Source organism: Lepisosteus platostomus, chromosome 20 (assembly GCF_059453375.1).
Source record: "Lepisosteus platostomus isolate fLepPlt1 chromosome 20, fLepPlt1.hap1, whole genome shotgun sequence".
Classification (NCBI taxonomy): Eukaryota; Metazoa; Chordata; class Actinopteri; order Semionotiformes; family Lepisosteidae; genus Lepisosteus; species Lepisosteus platostomus.
This window is the reverse complement of record NC_142630.1, coordinates 8,741,859-8,760,342: the sequence shown is the minus strand read 5'-3', so window position 1 is coordinate 8,760,342 and position 18,484 is coordinate 8,741,859. Positions and strand designations below refer to the sequence as shown.

General features: G+C 40.0%; 1 protein-coding gene across 5 annotated transcripts in view; it reads right to left on the bottom strand.

Moving 5' to 3' along the window:
• The window catches only part of piezo1 (piezo type mechanosensitive ion channel component 1 (Er blood group)), a 76,064-nt gene that overhangs the window by 46,355 nt on the left and 11,225 nt on the right, over window positions 1-18,484 (bottom strand). For all 5 annotated transcript variants that reach the window (XM_088613577.1, XM_088613579.1, XM_088613581.1 and 2 more), the window contains exon 2: window positions 6,626-6,721. In XM_088613577.1, coding sequence (XP_088469703.1) covers window positions 6,626-6,721 — 96 coding nt within the window. The remainder of the gene's footprint in view (window positions 1-6,625; window positions 6,722-18,484) is intronic.

Sequence of the window (18,484 nt, the reverse complement as noted above, 5' to 3'; positions counted from 1 at the left end):
TTAATTCATGGCAAATAAATACATATTTTGCTCTTTAAACCACATTTCCTTCACCAGTGCCCTTTATATCCTGCCTTCCTGTTTCTTTATTTCCGGAATTTCAAGGGCAAGGACACTTTCAAAAACTATACTTTATACAAAAGTACGGAAATAACAAAAATCTTTGGAGTTGCAATTCCTTTCTAGAGCCAGGGGCATTCACCAGATACAACTCAAGAATAATTCAACTCTTCTTTACTGTTTCAACCTTAACAATTCTGAACAGATAAAACACAGACATGGTGCTTACGTATTTGGTTTCCACAGTTTGAAAGAAATTATTAAACATGTGCCACAACTTAGAAATCTGCACAAGATCAATCAATAAGCATGCACTGAACAACTGACAACAGTTTCTTAACTAGAACTTAGAAACGGGAGGCCTCTATAACATATTTATTGGTGTGATTTCGAAAGGAATGCAGAATGGTGAAGTTTCAAATTCAAAGAGTCAAAGATTCAATGAAACCTTCAAGATTCTTTGCGAACTGTCAGTGATGCTGCTGAAATAAAGTGCTAAAATGCTTGTGCCATTCAACACTGCAAAATGTACTCCTTACACATGGTAATCAGATGTAATAAAGGCTTTAAAACTCACTTTTTAGCACTCAGTACAGCTGTACAGGCTGTTACAGTACTCTACAAGGCGAGAGGCTTTCACAATACAGTTCTTTTACTGACACAGTTCACTAGTCCATTAAACTAGGGAACAAAGACAATGTAAAGCCCATAATGTGCAAGAATCGTGCAGTGTTTGAGTATACAAACAAGAAAAAGATACAGCTTCATCAATTCATCACTGTTCATTTGAAAGACAATCCAAAAACAGCCCAAGACAGATGAACAAGGAAGAATTGTTTGGCAGATCCTTACCTTACAGATGATTGTATAGTACAAGACAAAAAAACCGCATTCATTTGAAACATTATTCACCAATTTAATTGAATTAATACTGCATCTCAAATGTTTAAGATGGTTAGTCTGAACGAGCAGTTTATAAGCTTTAGCTTTTCTAGGACTCTATTTCCATTAATGTGTAAAACTACAAAAAGAAATTCTGAAAATAAATCTGAAATATCACGAAGCTACTAAATCTAATATATTTTAAAAATGAACAAGATCTCGATAGACATTAGATATATTTTATCATCCATCAACAGAGAGCTGAACACTAAAGATACTAATGGCATGAATGTAGTCACAGACAAATAGTCCAGCAGTTTTTAACGTACGTTTTTATGTTGAAAGAAACGCATCTATAAATTATATTGATGCAAAAATTAACAGATGCTAGTTTAAGATATCCTGAGATGAATTGTTCCTTCCTTCTTGGGTAGAGACGACAAGTCCCTGATCTCTGGCCTCTGAGCCCTAGATGCCTCATATTGTCCCAGCTCAGCCCATACATGTTCATGTACATGTTCAAGGGGGCTCAGACCTGGTAGGGCATCCACAGTATTACAGTAATACTGTAGTACAACTCATCTCACAAGAAAACCTTGGTTAGGCAATTACTTGTGTTGTCACATCAGGGTGAGCCTGCAAGTGAGGACCCAGTGCGCAATCAGACTGCCATCAACCACTAGACTCAACTACTCCAACCATCACGCTTCGGTGATGATGATAGGTCAGATCAGGGCTTATAACTGATGCATTGTGTTAGGCTGTACCATCTTACCTGGCTACAAACTGCTGACTATGAGCACCCCAGACAGTGAGCAACAGTGCACTGACAGCCAAGCCTCCAAGGTTCCTGTGGCATGAAAAATTTTCTCACGTTCAACAGCTTAAATCACCTTACTAATCAATCAACTCTCTCACTAATGATGTCTTTCGATGCTCAATACATTAACTTAATATGGAATTATCACAGTTTCTTTGACAGAACCAATGTGTGGTAGGGTACTGGAGGTTTATGGATGTATCGTTCAAGACAAAAGTAAGAATAAGTGTCTAAATGTCTGATATAAGAAATAGTTAATTCAATCAAAAAACATTAAAAAATCATGATTAAGAGCTTTGCATGAACACTGATGCTCTACGTCTGTAAATAGCTCCAGCAATAAAAAAACAGACTAAACAGCAAACTGCTTTTGCAGAGATCAGTTTGTCAGGACAGCTCCAATATGTAAAGCAAATATTTTTTAATTATTAATCTCTCTCCTTTGTTTTCCTTTATTAATTGGTACTGACAGCATCTGACAGCATGGGTCAAGACAAATTACACTTTTAGGACAGCTGCTTGTCACATTAAGAATACATGGTTTAACATCAAGCAAATGGGGTTGTTTTATGCAGTAGCTCTACAGGCTATTTTTATTTTGAGGAACTGAAGGTAGACTACTCCAAAATGCAAGGAGCACATTACAAAACATAACAGGTGCAGAAACTTGGAATGGGATTTCAGGCTTAAACAAATAAAACATTGCTGCCCAGAAATTCTAAAACTGATTCTGTTAATGAATCAGAAAAGAGTTTAGGAATCATCAGTCAATCTGACATGCAAATGAATTGTTTAACATTAAATGCTTTATTCCTTTCTTCGGTCACAGTTTATATATCTATTAATAACTAAAGTAAAAATGGGCTACATATGTGTGAACTCTTTGTTGCCATACTACAAATTTGAAATTAATAGTGAAATCACTCCATGACACTTAGTGCAACTCCACATCTTTCTCCGACGCGCTTTATACTGTAAAGAGCTATATAAGTGTATGGAATTAATAATAATATTATTAAATATAGATCAAGCATATAGATCTACAGGCACTGTTAAAATGAGCATCCACAAAGGAAGCATGCACTTATGCACATAGCAATGGGCTTTGGGACAAACTTATACTGCACCCCTGAGAATCCAGTGGGAGAATCTTCAGAAAACTCTTACACTGTTTAAGTGCTTCACTTGGGAGAGATCTGTCAAGTGTTTGTTAATCCAAGACAAGAGATTGGGACAACTGGAAAAAAACCATCATACACATAATAGATGACTAAATATTGCCTGGGAGCAATAACAAAAATAATAATCCTGTAACTGTAATGTAGTACTGCAGAACTTCCAGTCTTTTCCAAGCACAGCTCTGTATGCTACACACCCCCAGACTCCTAATTATACACATCTGCACTCCTCTGTTTTAGTCCATAACGGCAATAAATTTAAGTAAAGAACAAACAAGATGGTTTTCATTAAACTGCTAATACTGTTTGCTGTCAGGTTTAAACTTTGCAGGCTTGGCAGCTCTCAGTATTTTCCAACAGGGGATTCTGGCTGCCAGAGATTGATCCTGAAATAGATCTCTGACCTCTTACATTGATTCTCCTATTGAGCACTGCAACGCTTGTTTTACTGTATAGAAAACAAACCTGCGGTTCACCAGTCTGTGTGACCTGCTGTGGCCTGCGCAGGCTGTGAAATATTTAACAGTGACCATCCTTTAAAACAGGCAAATTGATGCTAAATAAAACATAAAAGCCAATAAAGACAAACAGCGAGACCCACTATGAGAGCCCATCTGGCCCATGTTTATTTTTCAGAAGCAGGAAAATATAATGGACTGCAATTCATTTTCTTTCTTATCGCAAACAGGAACTGATTGTGGCCAAGAGGTTCCAGAGCGTGAAACCGTTGATAGCTTAGACAAATAAACCCCAGGACCATTTTGGGCTGGCAGTGCACACATTTCTGAGGTCTCTGCTGTGTTTTTTTCCTGCAGTGTCTACTGTGTCTATTATCGACTTACATTGCAACAGGCTCTACTATGCAAAAATGTAACTAACATGTTAACAAATTAAAAGATACAGGTTTTTAAACAAAACTTAAGTTTGGTCTGCAATAAAGCCATAGCTTCGGCCTTACTCCCCTACAACTCACACATTCTTTTAAAAGTGCTCACTTTGCCCAGACTGACCTTTGCTTGTGAACTGAAAAGCAGTGCAAGAGCCGGATTTATCATTGGATTATGAGAAATAGGGATAGTCCAAGCGCTGTTCATCCTGATGTTGCAGTGGTCACTGCATAGGCTCTGCGTTCTATAGCGTATCATACTGCAATTATCATGTTGTTTTAGGGTGTAAAGCACCACGTATAGCACTGCCAAAAATGAGCTTTGTTGAAAAAGCCTTAGGATACTGATAATACTTCTTAAGTGACTCCTCAGCACAATTTAGTCATTTTTATGCACATGTATTGATGCTTACAGAAGCTGAGACCAGCTTTATAATCACCTACAATTTGTTTTGGCAGGTCCTGAACTACATTTGAATCCCTGAAAAACCACGAGATAAATCCTCTGTCAGCAGGCCAGCAGCCCCATGTCCCGACCCTCTTGGCACACTTTCTGGGCCTGCTTTTCACCTGCCATACAGCCGTCACAGACTGCACGGGAGCTGAGAGAGATGCTGCAGCTCAGTGAAAGCCACCATGCTGAACCTTATCCTTAACCAAACACCATCTCTCGCCCAGTAACGAACGCCCTTGGCTCTGGCACCAATATAGAGGGGCTAAAAATAAATCCTCTAATCCAATGTGAAGCCTTGGTTTTATTTGTGACTTCAGGTTTTGCAGTTCAGATTTAGATGTAGGTGGTAAGGAGTGTACCAACCAGAAGGGCTTCATCTATGGTATCCTCAGTCTTATCCTCAGTGCTGCTCGGTGCCACATGACCATTTCTGCTGCTCTTTTCTCATTGCTTCTGGTCAGAACAACCAGGGACTCATGGGTCACCAGGTGACGCAGTTCAGTCAGTGCAAAGCTGGAAGGTTTGTTGTGAATTCTACTAGTAAAATTACTGTAAATGTTTTACAGTATTTTACAAGTAAAATTACTCCCACTACTGAGAGATTGGCGCAGGTGGACACTCCCCTGGTGTCCTGGATTATAGACTATCTGACCTGCAGGTCATACTACATAATGTGGTATGTACGGCTACAGAGCTGTGTGTCTGAACAGATTGTTAGCAGTACTGGGGCTCTACAGGGGACTGTCCTTGCTCCATTCCTGTTCACTTTTTACACCTCTGACTTCAAGTACAACTCTGAGACATGTCATCTGCAGAAGTTTTCGGATGACTCTGCAATTGTGGGGTGTATTAGTAAGGGGAGGGAGGAGGAATATAGGAGCTTGATTACCAACTTTGTGGAGTGGTGTCATCTTAACCATTTCCAGCTAAACACCAACAAGACTAAAGAAATGGTCATGGACTTTCGAAGGGCTGCTGTAACACCTCAATTTCCCTTCGGGATAAATAAAGTCTTATCTATCTATCTAGCAATTCATTCTCTTATTCAGCATGAAGAAACCGAGGTACCTGTCTCAGTTCAATGTGCATGGGCAGTGGATCTCTAGATGGGCACACGAGGAAACACGATTGTCCTTGGGAACCTCAAGACAGATGACTCGGTGGGATAAATTAGTCAAATCTAAAATATGCTATGCATTTGATAAGCCTTCTTTCTTTGTATTACTGCTGCTCTTTCCAAAATGGATTGCTTAGGAGAATAGAAGTTTATTCTTTTTAAAAAATATTTATGAGTTCAGTAGTTTTACAGAAGGAGAAGTGTTCAATAGTTATGAAAATGTTGTGATTGAAGAACATGGCTACTGTAATCACACAAGGGTCAGAAATCAAGTCTATCATTAACATAGGGATTATGTTAATCCCTCAAAAGTAGATTCACAGATTCACACGGAACTAAAAAAGCAGAGTACTTCAATATTCACTGCACTTGTGCATATCTCCTATAGTATTAGTCTGTCGGCAGTTTTTTATCGCAATTTGTGCATGTTCAGGAAAACAATGTGTATTATGTAAAAGCACCATCTCTGGTCACGATTTCTAATTTTACTGAAAAGTTATTGATCTTGGTGAAAAGTTGTCTGATGTTCAGCAGGTTACTTGGCCTACTCTGCTTTAGGTCAACTCTGATCCCCTTGAAAAGCAGAAAGAGTCAAATCCTCTTTGTTACAGAACATCAGGATGCAGATGAGAGGAGGCCTTTCGGCCTGTCCTGCTCATATGGGTTCTCAGCACTCCAACAGCATCAGCAGTGTGGAGTGGCTGTTGGCCTCTGGGCTTGTAACCAGTAAATTTATTACTTCAGATTCAGAGTGGCCACACTGACACACTACTGTGGTATACATCTGGATCTGGTTTTTGCTTTGTATTTAGGTCTATACAAATCACCCTTGACATAGTAGCTCTACTAAAGTAAAGTAACTAAAATGTTTGGTAGCTTTACTAAACTGTCAAACCAAACTGTGCTTACTTGTAGAATAAAGTCCTACCTATTCCATAGCGCAAAAACATTTCAGGAAACTAATACTATTGAGGATACTATTGAAACACCCGTTTTACTTCGCCATGCAGAAATCTTACCACATTTCTTGCAAAGTTAAAGCACTTTCAGTTGGTACCTGGTGTACACAGTATATAGCACATCATGCCAAAAAAGAAGAGACAATCACACTGGAGCATTGTTAAGAGTATAAGATCCACAGAGATGGCAAGACAGAAATGTTGTTGAGAGAGCTCCATTATGCTTTTTCATGGCCGTTTCCCAAGACTTCAGAAGGAAAGTTCCTTACCTCGTACAGTGCGTTCATTGGGCCTCAGGAACCACGGTAACAGCAGCAGGTAAAGAAGGTACACTAACGACAGGGCATTGTAGCGGAACAGGCAGGCTGAGGAGAGACCAAGAACAAGATTGTTAGTGTCAGTCAACGGCACACCTGCTTCTAGCTTAACCTGCTGTTACTGCTGTGTAATTATTGAAATATTTATCTTTTTAACCAAATAACCATTGGAAATCTATTTTTCAATTTTAACCATAATAATATTTTTAAATAAGCATGGGAATTCTTGTTCTAGATTTAACAATCTCAATATTTATATAAATGACTGAAACTGAAATCTTTTTTTGAGACAGTCTAGTATTCTGTGTCCCACAGTAGGACATTTGCCCCTTTTAACTACAGAAACATATGAACAATCTATGCACAGAAGGACCTATGCAATGCAAAACAATCTGTGCAGCACAAGTGTGATGAAGATATGAAAGCCCTCTGATCCAAAGGCAGTGAGCAGTGTTCTTGGACTTCACAGTGCTGTGCTGTGAAGTCTTGCCAGGGGTGGGGAGGTGTACAACTGTAGTGTCTCTGAGCAGCAAACAGCAAGACAGCTCCACACTCTTCAGGAAGAGGCTTTGATCCTCACAGCATGCTACACCTTGGCTCTGCACCTGAGAATTTAAAAGGCTCCTGTATTCTTCCGTCAGATATAATTTTATCCCCAAATTTAAATAGTAGTCTTCAGACATCAGTGGTCTGATCCAATCCCTCATCAATAGGCCACCATGTCTGTAGATTCAATTCAGCTCATTGGCTTAATTTAACAACATCTCCCAGCTCTGGAGATGCCAGTGTTTAAAAGAGTCTTGGAAAACCTGCAGACACCACCAGCCCTCCCGGACAAGGAGAGGAGACCTATCTAGATACATCATGGCCCTCCAGACACCCTGAAACCAGAGTGAAAGGGAGGGAAAATAAAGATACAACATGAGACAGACCCTGGGAAACTGGCCCACAGCAAAGTGTGCATGGTGTAAACACTGCACTGCGAAAAAATTGTAAATATTTAACATAGAAAACCTTCATGAAGGCGGAACAACTTTGAGGTCAGATTACCTCTGGCCAGACAATTCCAAATGTCTGTTCAAATCGAAGTCCATGACTGGTAGCACAGCACGTAGGTCAAGTTACTTGTTCTTAAGTACAGCTACAGTACTTAACAGATGCATACTTTAGAGGTAAATATGCTTTATAGGACAATTCAGGGAAAAGAACAGGGCTCCAGTTGAGTTTCATTAGAAGAGATTTCTTATTTCACAATTGTTCATATTTTAAGAAGTGTGACTAATTTTTTCTTTGTTGCTTAACATCTGTTGGTAAATATATTCGTTCATCTTGACATCTGTTCCACTTCTTGTCCTAATATTTGCAAACTAATACATTAAGTAACTCAGTAGTTGTCTGGTAACCTTGGGGATAATTAAACTTGGCTAACAACAATGCCTTGAGGTGGTTTTCCATGCTGGCTGAATGCAGCTGTTCCTCAGGGTATCCAGGAGCTACTGCTATCTGTTGCATGAGTGCAACACAATCTGTATGAAACTCAGCAAGCAACACAGATATTTAATAAACTGCCTTATTATCCGTATTGGTATTTACCATTTTCCTGAACCTTAACCCTCTCTGGTTCAATCCCTGTCCTACTGCTAACACTTCTTTATTTTTAAAAGCGATTAGGCAAACTGCTAGCTTTGTTTCATATGATAAGCATAAGTGATGATAAATGGGGATCAACATTTATTTTCAACAAAATGTCTTATTTTTTTAACTCTTACTATAGAACAAAAATGTAATTCATAGCAAGCTTTTAAAATTAAAATGATGTCACTCTACCACTGATGACTAACATTACACCAAAAGAATGAAGCCCGCCAGGCAATAAAGCTGATCTCTCTGGATTTTCTGTCATTTGTTTTTGAGACAAGCTCACTTCCTGTAGCTCTCCATTAAAACAACACCTAGATTCTAGAAGTCCTAGAATTGACATTCATGATAGGGGAGCACTTTGTAACCAACAAAATACTGAAAAACAGGTAAGGTGTCTTCACAGCTGCTCCAGAAAAATGTCCTCATTTAAAGCTTCTCAAAAGAGTTCCACTTGTTTGAACAGTGGAATACATTCCTGGCGTGAGGAATGAAAACCTACTGTGCCTTGTTATCGCACATCAGTCTCTCCTGAAAGATTGGGCAGACCTACACAAAGTCTATACAGAGGGAAACACAAATGAAATAAAACTGAATCAAGATTACCACTGATCACAAGCTTAACACCCTTCCAAAGACATTCGATAGGGGCTTTGAGCAGCTAAAGTAAATCATAGATAAGATACAGAAGACTGGTGCTTCAACTTTTTAATTTAATATTGACCAGTAGTATTTGCATTGAATGACTGATAAGCATCCAAATATGTCCTGATTAAATCAAATAATATTTGGCAGGTGTAATGTTTTTCTTTATCCATTGGTTAAACTGCAAGACTTTTTTTAAGCTGTATTCCTACTTTTACCTTAAATGAAGATTTGAAGATTTTATTGATTAAACATGTTGTTACTGCAACAGTTTTCATATGACGAGGCAGAAACCCAGGAAGTCCAACGAAATGTTGCTTAATCAATAAGACGCAGTCAATCAGTCTAGTTATTAGGCGGGTCAATGAGCTCAAGTGTACTGGGCAAAGGAATTCAGTGAAACATCAAAATGACTAAAGCAGCCCTTAATCAACACAGTAACAGTTACTGCTACGGACACAAAGCGCACCATTCTTTGATGCTCTCTGTAAAATAAAAAGAAACATTGACTGCCTTCAATTCTTTTGCAGAGCAAACTCAAAAGGGAGAACCTAAACTGCTAAAACTTTGCATTCATGTTTTCAGAAAATTATGGTAATTTTAATGCGGAAAAACCAACAGAAGTCTGGGCAGGAACTTGTTCCTGTAGCAAAACACACCCAAGGGGTGTGCAAGACTGAAAGATGTTCTGTTATTTTGGGTAGATTATTTTATGTATCAGGGCAAGATCAAACTGGACTCTTGTCAAGTGTTTGAGAAAGTGGTTAACACAAAAACTGGGGCTCAGATCTTCTTAGAAGTTGATGGGCTGAAACTTAAATAAAATCTTGCACCTATTTTTCCATTATAGGCATTAATAACAACACTGCTACATGCAATCTTTTTATTTACATAACACAGCTGCTTATGTATACAATAAATCACAAACACCTGAATTTCTACTGTAATGTCCCATGGCTAACATTCCAGCTGTGCTAGAACTGGAGATAAGTACTGTACATGTTATTTTCCCCACAGTAACACAATAAAGGCCTTAATTTCTTATGAATTAGCACATTTTGCAAGAGAGGACAATATCTGAACAACTGTTTTAAAAACAAAACAGTCTACAATTTTATTTAGAAATGTCTGTGCTGGTTCTTTTCTTACATTTCATTCGAAGTTGTTCGGGTGGAACACTGGAAAACCCCTGGAGCCGCAGAGGGGAATGTCAGTGAACAGGTCAGTGAAGAGAGTCGAACATGAAAGATGTCACTATTCACGATGACTAATTACAGGTTTAAGGCATCTTCAACATCATTCTCTTAACCCCTGAAGACAGGCCAACATAGCCGTTGTTCAGCACAAGAAACTCGAGCATCCAAAGCACCGATTAGTTCAGTACAGAACAATGAGACGATAAAAGGTTTAAATTACATTTCTGCATCATGTGGAATTACTTCTCTGCATTGTGCTCTGGTTACCTCCAACCTCCCAAAGAGTGCAGTCCCAACCTGTGGCATTTTTTATTTGATTTGATCAAAAGACAGGCTCTGGGTTGCCATAATCCTGACCAGGAATTAATGGCTTTCTGGTCATGGATGGACGGATGGTGATATCGATACAGTAAATTTAAAATCACTGATTCTTATGCCACTTTTCATCCCAAAAGATCCCAAAGTGCTTTTAAATGGTATCAACGATTTGATGATGATGATTTTTTTTTTAATTGTACAATTTTTTAAAACTTTCTGCATGAACATCAGTTTATGCTTTAGTAGTCCAGTTTCCCAAGGCAAGATTTTAGTCATAGGATCGCTCATTAAGCCTTAATTTTTCCAAGTTCTGAACTAATTTACAACCTTAACAATTTTGTTCTGTCACCCATGTCCATAGTTTAACTGGATCAGCTGGCGCATGAGTGGGATTTTCTGGTAGTCCCTGGCAAATAACTTTTAAAGCAGGACAGGATAAAATTATTTTTCTGTTTCGGAAACCTAGATATGTTAGGTGATGCGCAGCAGCCTTTGTACACCAACAACACCCCCCAACGCAGCAGGTCAGACACGGAAGTAAGAAACTGCTTCATTGGTTGACTGAAGGGGTAACCTTAGGCAGTCCAGACAAACACAGAGTGACATTAAGCCAGTACACTGGGGTTAGTAAAATATCTGCAAAACCATCTGGAACTGAAATTTACTGGAACTGTATGGTCTAACTCTTGTACGAGTTCTACACCATTTACATCAAAGACAGTTACAGACTCCATTGAGGCCAAATATGAGTGTCTTTAACCATAATAACTAACACAAATTAAACTCTGGCATGAGTACATATAGGTTTTAGGGATTGAAGAAAATGTCATAATTAACTGACCAAATGCCAAGCAGTACTCGTCAGAACGGTATCTTCTGCGGGTGATTAAAAGACCCCTGAAAGCCACAGCACTTCAGCATCTGGCACTCACTGCACAGCTTGCACAAGCCTGTAGACGTCTCCTTAGCCAGGTTAATTGAACTGCCCCCCCAAGAGCCATAATTCTCTTACACTCGTTCCTCATTTCAGCTGCATTTCGGGAACGAAATGCCCACAGCACTAAGGCTGCATCCATGTTGCATTTCTTCTTCGAACAAAGTTGGAAAGTGTCACATAGACCTTTGCGGATACTAGTTTAACAGGTACTTTAAACAGTATATGGCCCTCCATGTTTACATGATTTTTAGATACTTGGCAGTCTCTCTACTGCACTGGCAGTCAAAATGAACAAGGCTTTGCTTAAAAGCATTTAATTGGATAAGCCAAGTGTCTTTGTCTCCGAAAACATTTATCAGCAGTGTCCCCTCAGAAATATAAAAACGTCTTTGAGCAGAAACTGCAAAATGAAAAAAAACAAGTAAAGTTTTTAACTGAAATGATTTTTTTATCTCGTTGAGAACCGTTTTGTTCAGGACTCGCATGTGATTTTGTGCTGGAAACCCACATTACCTACCTACAACATTAATGAATGTTTAAGGTGAAAACCAGAAGATCAACAATTCCAGTCGTAGCAGCAAGGTCATGCCTAGGCATAGAATTAATTGTTCAAAGGAGGTGCAGAATAACCTTTCTCTTGCCTTGGAGATAAATCCAGCAGCTAGTCTACTCCTCTGAGTCAGCTACTTAGGAATGTTCCTGGGATAGGGCTCTGATAACCAGGATGCCCTGGCATTCCAATACCCATATCAGGACACCATGAAATGAATTCATCCCTAACTCTGCAGTGACATAATGGCCAAATCGGCCCCTCTCAGTCTGCAGTTTGGTGAGAAATTTACATCTGGACTTCTTACCACCTGGACATCACCTGTCATAAACCTACTGACAGTGCTGGGATGACCTACAGTACCAGAAACACACTACATGGGTTTAGCGCTACACCTGATGATGTCATGACCAACCATGACCCATAGTGACGTAACATAAGTTTCTGAGCTGGCTCTCTATGGCCCTGGCAGGCCGACTACAAACTAGCCACGTGACTGTAACCACTGCTGCCCAGCCCGAACAGCTAAAGCCATGGAATGTAGCCAGAATCTGTCCCATCGTCACGGAGCTTCGCAGCTGTGATCCTGCCAGATAGCTGAAATCACAGAGTGGAACATTTCTCCACACGACTGTATCAAAGGAGCCAGTAAAGGTTGATTCTACGCTGAAAAGTAGAAAGGACAAACACAGCCCTTCAGCTGTTGAGGATTCCTCAGGTGTGGGAGAGTCTAAGGTGGCTGGAACAAGAAGCCCAGGCCGGGTTTCCAGCACCAGCTGACTGTGACCCTTCCAGGGTTAAACAGCTTTGCTTAATGGGTGGGAGGGTATCATCCAGACAAAAGCAGCTCAACGGCTGTATGCTCGTTCCTAAATGGATTAGAAGGAAAAGGAACAACCAGGCTATTGCTTACACTAGAGCTGATTATGTTCCAAAATACAATGCATGATGGCATCAACATCAATGAGGATCACACCTTTCAAGCCAAAACTGCAAAGGAGTGCAATCTGACACGTCAAGCACTTTTCTTTATCAGAAAGGATGATATCCCAACTAAGGTGATTTTGAATAATAGGCAGAGCTTACATTTCTTTCATGTTTATTCTAGAAATTACTACAAAGATTCAATTTTTTACCTAGGCAGAAGAACACATGCAGCAGATCTAACAATATTTGAAATATTTATGTACAAACAGGTTTTAAAGCAGTGTTCTAAATCAGGATCAAATAAGATTCCTTGCTTAGTGGGAAGTTCTAATCTTTAGAAGAAAAAAAAACTTCATTCTGTCTGATTTTTCTTAACATGTGTGCTGCAAAAAAAAAATGCTGGAAGACTTTCGAACTACATAACTGGCTTGGTGGTGACCTAATTCAGCAAATATTCTCTTCAGAGCCCACAACAGCAGGGCAAGGCCGGGGCTCCTGTAGTGCTGTTGGGGGGGAGAGGGAATATGATTAACAGGGTGCCACAAAGAAGAGGGCTGAAAGACGTTACAGGGGAAAAGAAGTACCTGCACCCCAATTTCTAAAGGCCAACGGAAACACTCAGAGGAGTGACGCCAGAAAGACACAACACATAATACACATCAATGTCATTTTGGGAAAAGTAGCTGGAATTAATTGGGGGGTAAAAAAACTTAAATTTTGAACAAAAAGCTGAATTACCAACTTTTTTTCAAATCTCTATAAAATTTTCTCTGAGTTTCAATTTTCTCATTGCCCTAATGAAACAATATTTTAGGGAAATCAACACTTGACACTATCCACCAATTTAAAGCAGAGAACAAGCTGTAAATGCAGAGTCTTTGGCTTTACAGTTTCTAAACCCAGTTCTGTAATCTGCCATCACTTCTCTAATGAACATGGATAAATCTTTAAACTGCGTTTTCTTCGCACAATTTGAGAGGCTTTGTTTTGCATATGTGTATTTGTGATGGATTGAATCCATGATACCGATTTCATTTTTCCAGGATCATGAGCTGCCTGAAAGATTAATCAGAGGCAGCCCATGTTGTCCCAGACTCATGGGGAACTGCCTGTGAAGTGAAACAGACATTAAACAGGACAACAAGGCCTGCGTGGACTGGGGGGCTGGGGGCTGGCTCCTTATTCTGGTCAAAATGAGTCACAGCAGACTTCAACTGGAATTGTGCTCCATCCACCATTTTCAAGATGTCTCCACTCCTCACGTATCCCATATTGCACAGGAGAGCCAGGTCCTGGTTGTTTTGCTTTGAAACAGAAAACGTGGACTGAGACACCAAGGAACTGTTAACGTCCTAGTTACTGGTAACTAGATTTTGTAAAAACTGATTTTGTCTCTGGAGAGGCACAGTGCATGTGACTGCGACAAAAAGACACGAGTGAACATTAGCTAAGGAACTCATCTCGTAATGTTGAGGGCAGTGGACCACAGAGGTCAGAGGTCCAGTCCAGAGACAGACCGCAGTTCATTGGATGCTGATGGAGAAACAGCATGATCAAAGACTAAATCAAAGTTCTGATCTGTGGCATGCATTTAGAGAATAATTGGATTAAGCAAGTGCTGATCTCAACATAAACCCAGGCAATCAGTTTAAAGACCGTCTGCAAGCCAATCAAATGAACGAGCCATTAGAAGGTTTCACCATTTTTGCTGTCTCTAAGATTTTCTTTTCGATTTCAACGGAACAGATACCCTGAGACAGAAGAAGAGCACAAAACTCAAAGCATGCACAGATTTCGTTTTTTTAAAGTCTTTTGCCCTTGTTCTCCAGGAAGAGAAAGCCGACAATAGAAGAATCAAGCCATTGGATTTCTGTGCTGAATTACTCCGGTACCATTCTCAATCCTCTGTCGGAGCTGAGCCCCAGTGTTGGGATTATTGGTTCCTGCAGCTCTAGTGTACACTACAGCTGTGTGATGGCGTTCCAGTGCAGGGGACCCTGCCAAGTTCTCCAACCCCACAGCGGAGATCTGGCAGGAACGGGCGGGCTGCTGACTGCCAGCACAACACAAGCAACAGCCCAGTTACTTCAGTAGTGAAGGATTAAAGGAAAAAGAGAAATAAACTCCCAGTTTGCAGGCTTGGAGCCACGAGCCTGGGGGAATCTCTTCAGCACAAATACTGCCCTTGCTTTAGCAGACAGTAAGCGGGCTACCACTGAACAGTCCTCTCACACATACCTTTCACATTCCTTCTCCCATTCGTCTTTCAGATGTGTTAACGTACAGTAAGTGTTGCTAGGAATTAAAGAAAGTACCCCGATTTGTTTTATTTTTAAAGGTGCCAAAGCAACGGAACTCCAAACCTTATCACTGCACTTACATAAAGGTTTATTTATATTAATTTATTTAGTCAAAACTGCCACACATTTGTAGTGTATTTTGCTGCTGTTATTCTTATAATAAATCCTCATTCAACTAAATCATGTATATCAATTGATGGTTAAACCCTGTAACAGACACTTAAGCTCATGTTAGTTAGAAAATAAAAAGTGTTTTTTTTTTAAATTTACCAATCAGCCCTGCAAAAATGTAAAGCCAGGTTTAACAGATAATCTGCAGATACAGAAACAAACCACAGCAAGCAGGGAGCCTTTTCAGAAACCCTTTTCTGGAACAATCATCTAAGCCACAGAGAAGAATAGTTCTTTTTAAAGACTGTTAAGAAAGTGTGGGTGTGGGCACGAGGGAATTGAATAATGCAGTGTCATTATAAAGTCTTTGGATTAAAAAATAGATGGCTCACTTTCTTATTATACGTCGCCTTTTTTACCTAGAAACTGTTTTCAACCATCCCTTACTCAGTAAGTAAAATGTAAAAAGCTCCTTTAAAACATGAAACTTCTCTGCAAGTCTTCCCTGCAAGACGCGTGGTCAGGGATGATAACACTGCTCACCAGTAGATCCCGGAAGTGTCCGCCAACCACAAGAAACAAAGAATCACATGGCCTGGTCGCCTGGTTCATTCCAGGAGGGGTGGGTGCAGGTTTACAGAACTCTGCAGCTCCACATTACTGTGCTACGTCATGGGATATTTCGTCATTCGAGTGAACCAGACAAACGGTGCTACTAAGTACCTGTTGAAACAGATCTCCGTAAAAACAGATCACAAGGAAGTATTTAGTTCTTCATATTTTAATGCCAGGTCATGTACTGTTAGATTATGAGAGATTTTTCTAGGTCCTGTGTCCTGCATTCTTAAGATCTTCTAATGATCTCATCCTTTTAGATTTCACAGAGGTAAAGGACTATCATTACTCCAAATCCTTCCTATGCTGATTCCGAAAGTGCAAACTCAGGCCTGTCCTGACAATTGCGTGAGGAATGTTCATAGTCTTGCCTTTGATTAAGTAAAAGTTTGCACTACGGTGCTAAAGCACATATTTTACAGGTGCTCTCTACATAAGAGGTATTGAAGAAATGACTGGGATAGACTTAGGACTCCACTCAGCTGTCCCATTACCTGGGTGAAGTTTTGAGGTTTAAGCACATTCAAACCAAATTCAAACAAAAATGAGAAAAAGATCAAATCTAGGCCTAACCCCCCCCCCAGTAATAGCACAACTCCCCTCCCAATAAACACATTTTGCTGTAAACAGACCTCCTCTCGCACCGAGGACTCTCATCCGGTCTCTAACAGTATATTTGTATTACAGAAAAGAGCTGCAGGGTAAGGTATCACAATACATTACTCACTGCACACTATTCAAGACGCCTCAAAATCTCTTTTAATTTTGCTCTAGACGGGTGTCAACTTTGAGAAAGTTCCAGTCCTGCCTTCAAGTATTTTTCAGCAGTTTTCAACGTTTTATTACACACAGGTTCATTTGACACAAGCACCTTATTTGAAGGCCGAAGTCAAAAGCAGTCCTATTTATGAAGGGAATGCCCGATGACAGCTCTGAACATAGAACCTTCCCCTTTTATGGCGATGTGACGGGCCAGCAAGAAATTTAAACTCCAGCAACAACGACCACCACACCTAACCCCTTCCTCTCACAGCATGTAGCTGTTCCTCCAGGCTCAGCCTCTGACCCAGTGTTTATCTGCCTTGCTCACATGTTGCCCTACCCAAGATGGTGGAACACAGAAATATAAGAGATACGTTAGGCTCAGAAACACAACCGCATTACAACCATCAGCAATTCTATGATCCTTCAGAGCCATATTTTAAAAAAAAGCAGAAGATTCTACTACTGTTGGTGGTGGAGGGGAGTCCCCATTACCTGTAAAGCGCTTTGAGTGGAGTGTCCAGAAAAGCGCTATATAAGTGTAAGCAATTATTATTACTATTATTATTACTACCCAAATGTAAGTTGCACTTCGAAAGGGGGAAATATCTAAACGTACACATAATTACTCAAGACTAGAAATGAAGTTTTAAGAGCTATTTAACCATGAGGGATCTTGCCCAGTGTGATTTGTCATTTCTGGGTGGATTCTTCTCTTTTTGACAGTCTGCCAGGGCTCTTGTTATTCCAAAGACTCGCTTTGCTACTGAAACTCCCCTCTGCACTGGAGCTTTAGTAAAGGTTCGTTGTTTTTAATAGTAATAACTGCACTTGTAGTAGGACATTAAAGAACAACACTGTACAATCTAATGAAAACTGAACCCGCGTACGCATTAAGAATGTCGAGCTCATGGTGCCACAGAGATTTTATATCAAGGCATTTGCGCAGCTCAACACCAGCCACAAAGGGAAGGTACTGTGAATACTAAACAAGCGATAAGGCACACCTGGAACAACACAGTAGAATTTTTAGAAGATTCACACATCTAAAAGTAGCCAGTGTTAACATCCCACTTATTTAACTATGAGCCCTTTGAATTTTCACATTTCAGTATTGTGGCATGCCTTTTAATTTCCAAGCGTTATCTACCATGGTCTCACATACAGTATGTCCAAGCTGCTGGCCAAAATTCTTTGCTCTCAGAGTCCGTTCAGACAGTTCTGACCAAGTCTTTTCCTGTTGCTGAGTCCTTCCCATAAGTCACGGTTTGTTTGAATAACTTCTGCTTGACTAATTCACATTCAGTCAGATTAAGTTTGTTATGAGAAAGATAGATAAAACAAATGATAAGCCCGAGGGCTGCACCGTCTTCTTCATTTCCGGATTTTCAAAGACGATGATTATAATAGTTGTGCGTTCATTCGATTTCTGTCTGCAAGACATTAGACAATAATTCCCTTATTTGAAAGGGGTGTGAGGTAAGAGTGAAATAATTAATGTTTAATACAGACTGATGTCAGACACAATTACTCATGAGCGTGCATAATGGAGTACACAGGTTCATATCATGTTCACAGCACCAACCACAGGCTTGTAACTTGAGAGCACTGCGTCTCCACTTACTTTTCTGGAAGACATGAAATAATGGTGACAGGTAGTGCCAGCAGACAAGGTCAGCAGCTCCTATTTGTTAAACCTTACAGCCACACTAGACCAGCTGTCTGCCAGAAGACTTGGACTACTCACATTGATATCTAGAGGTCACGAGGACAACTCCAAATCAAATAAATCAGCAAATGCTGGTGAACTGT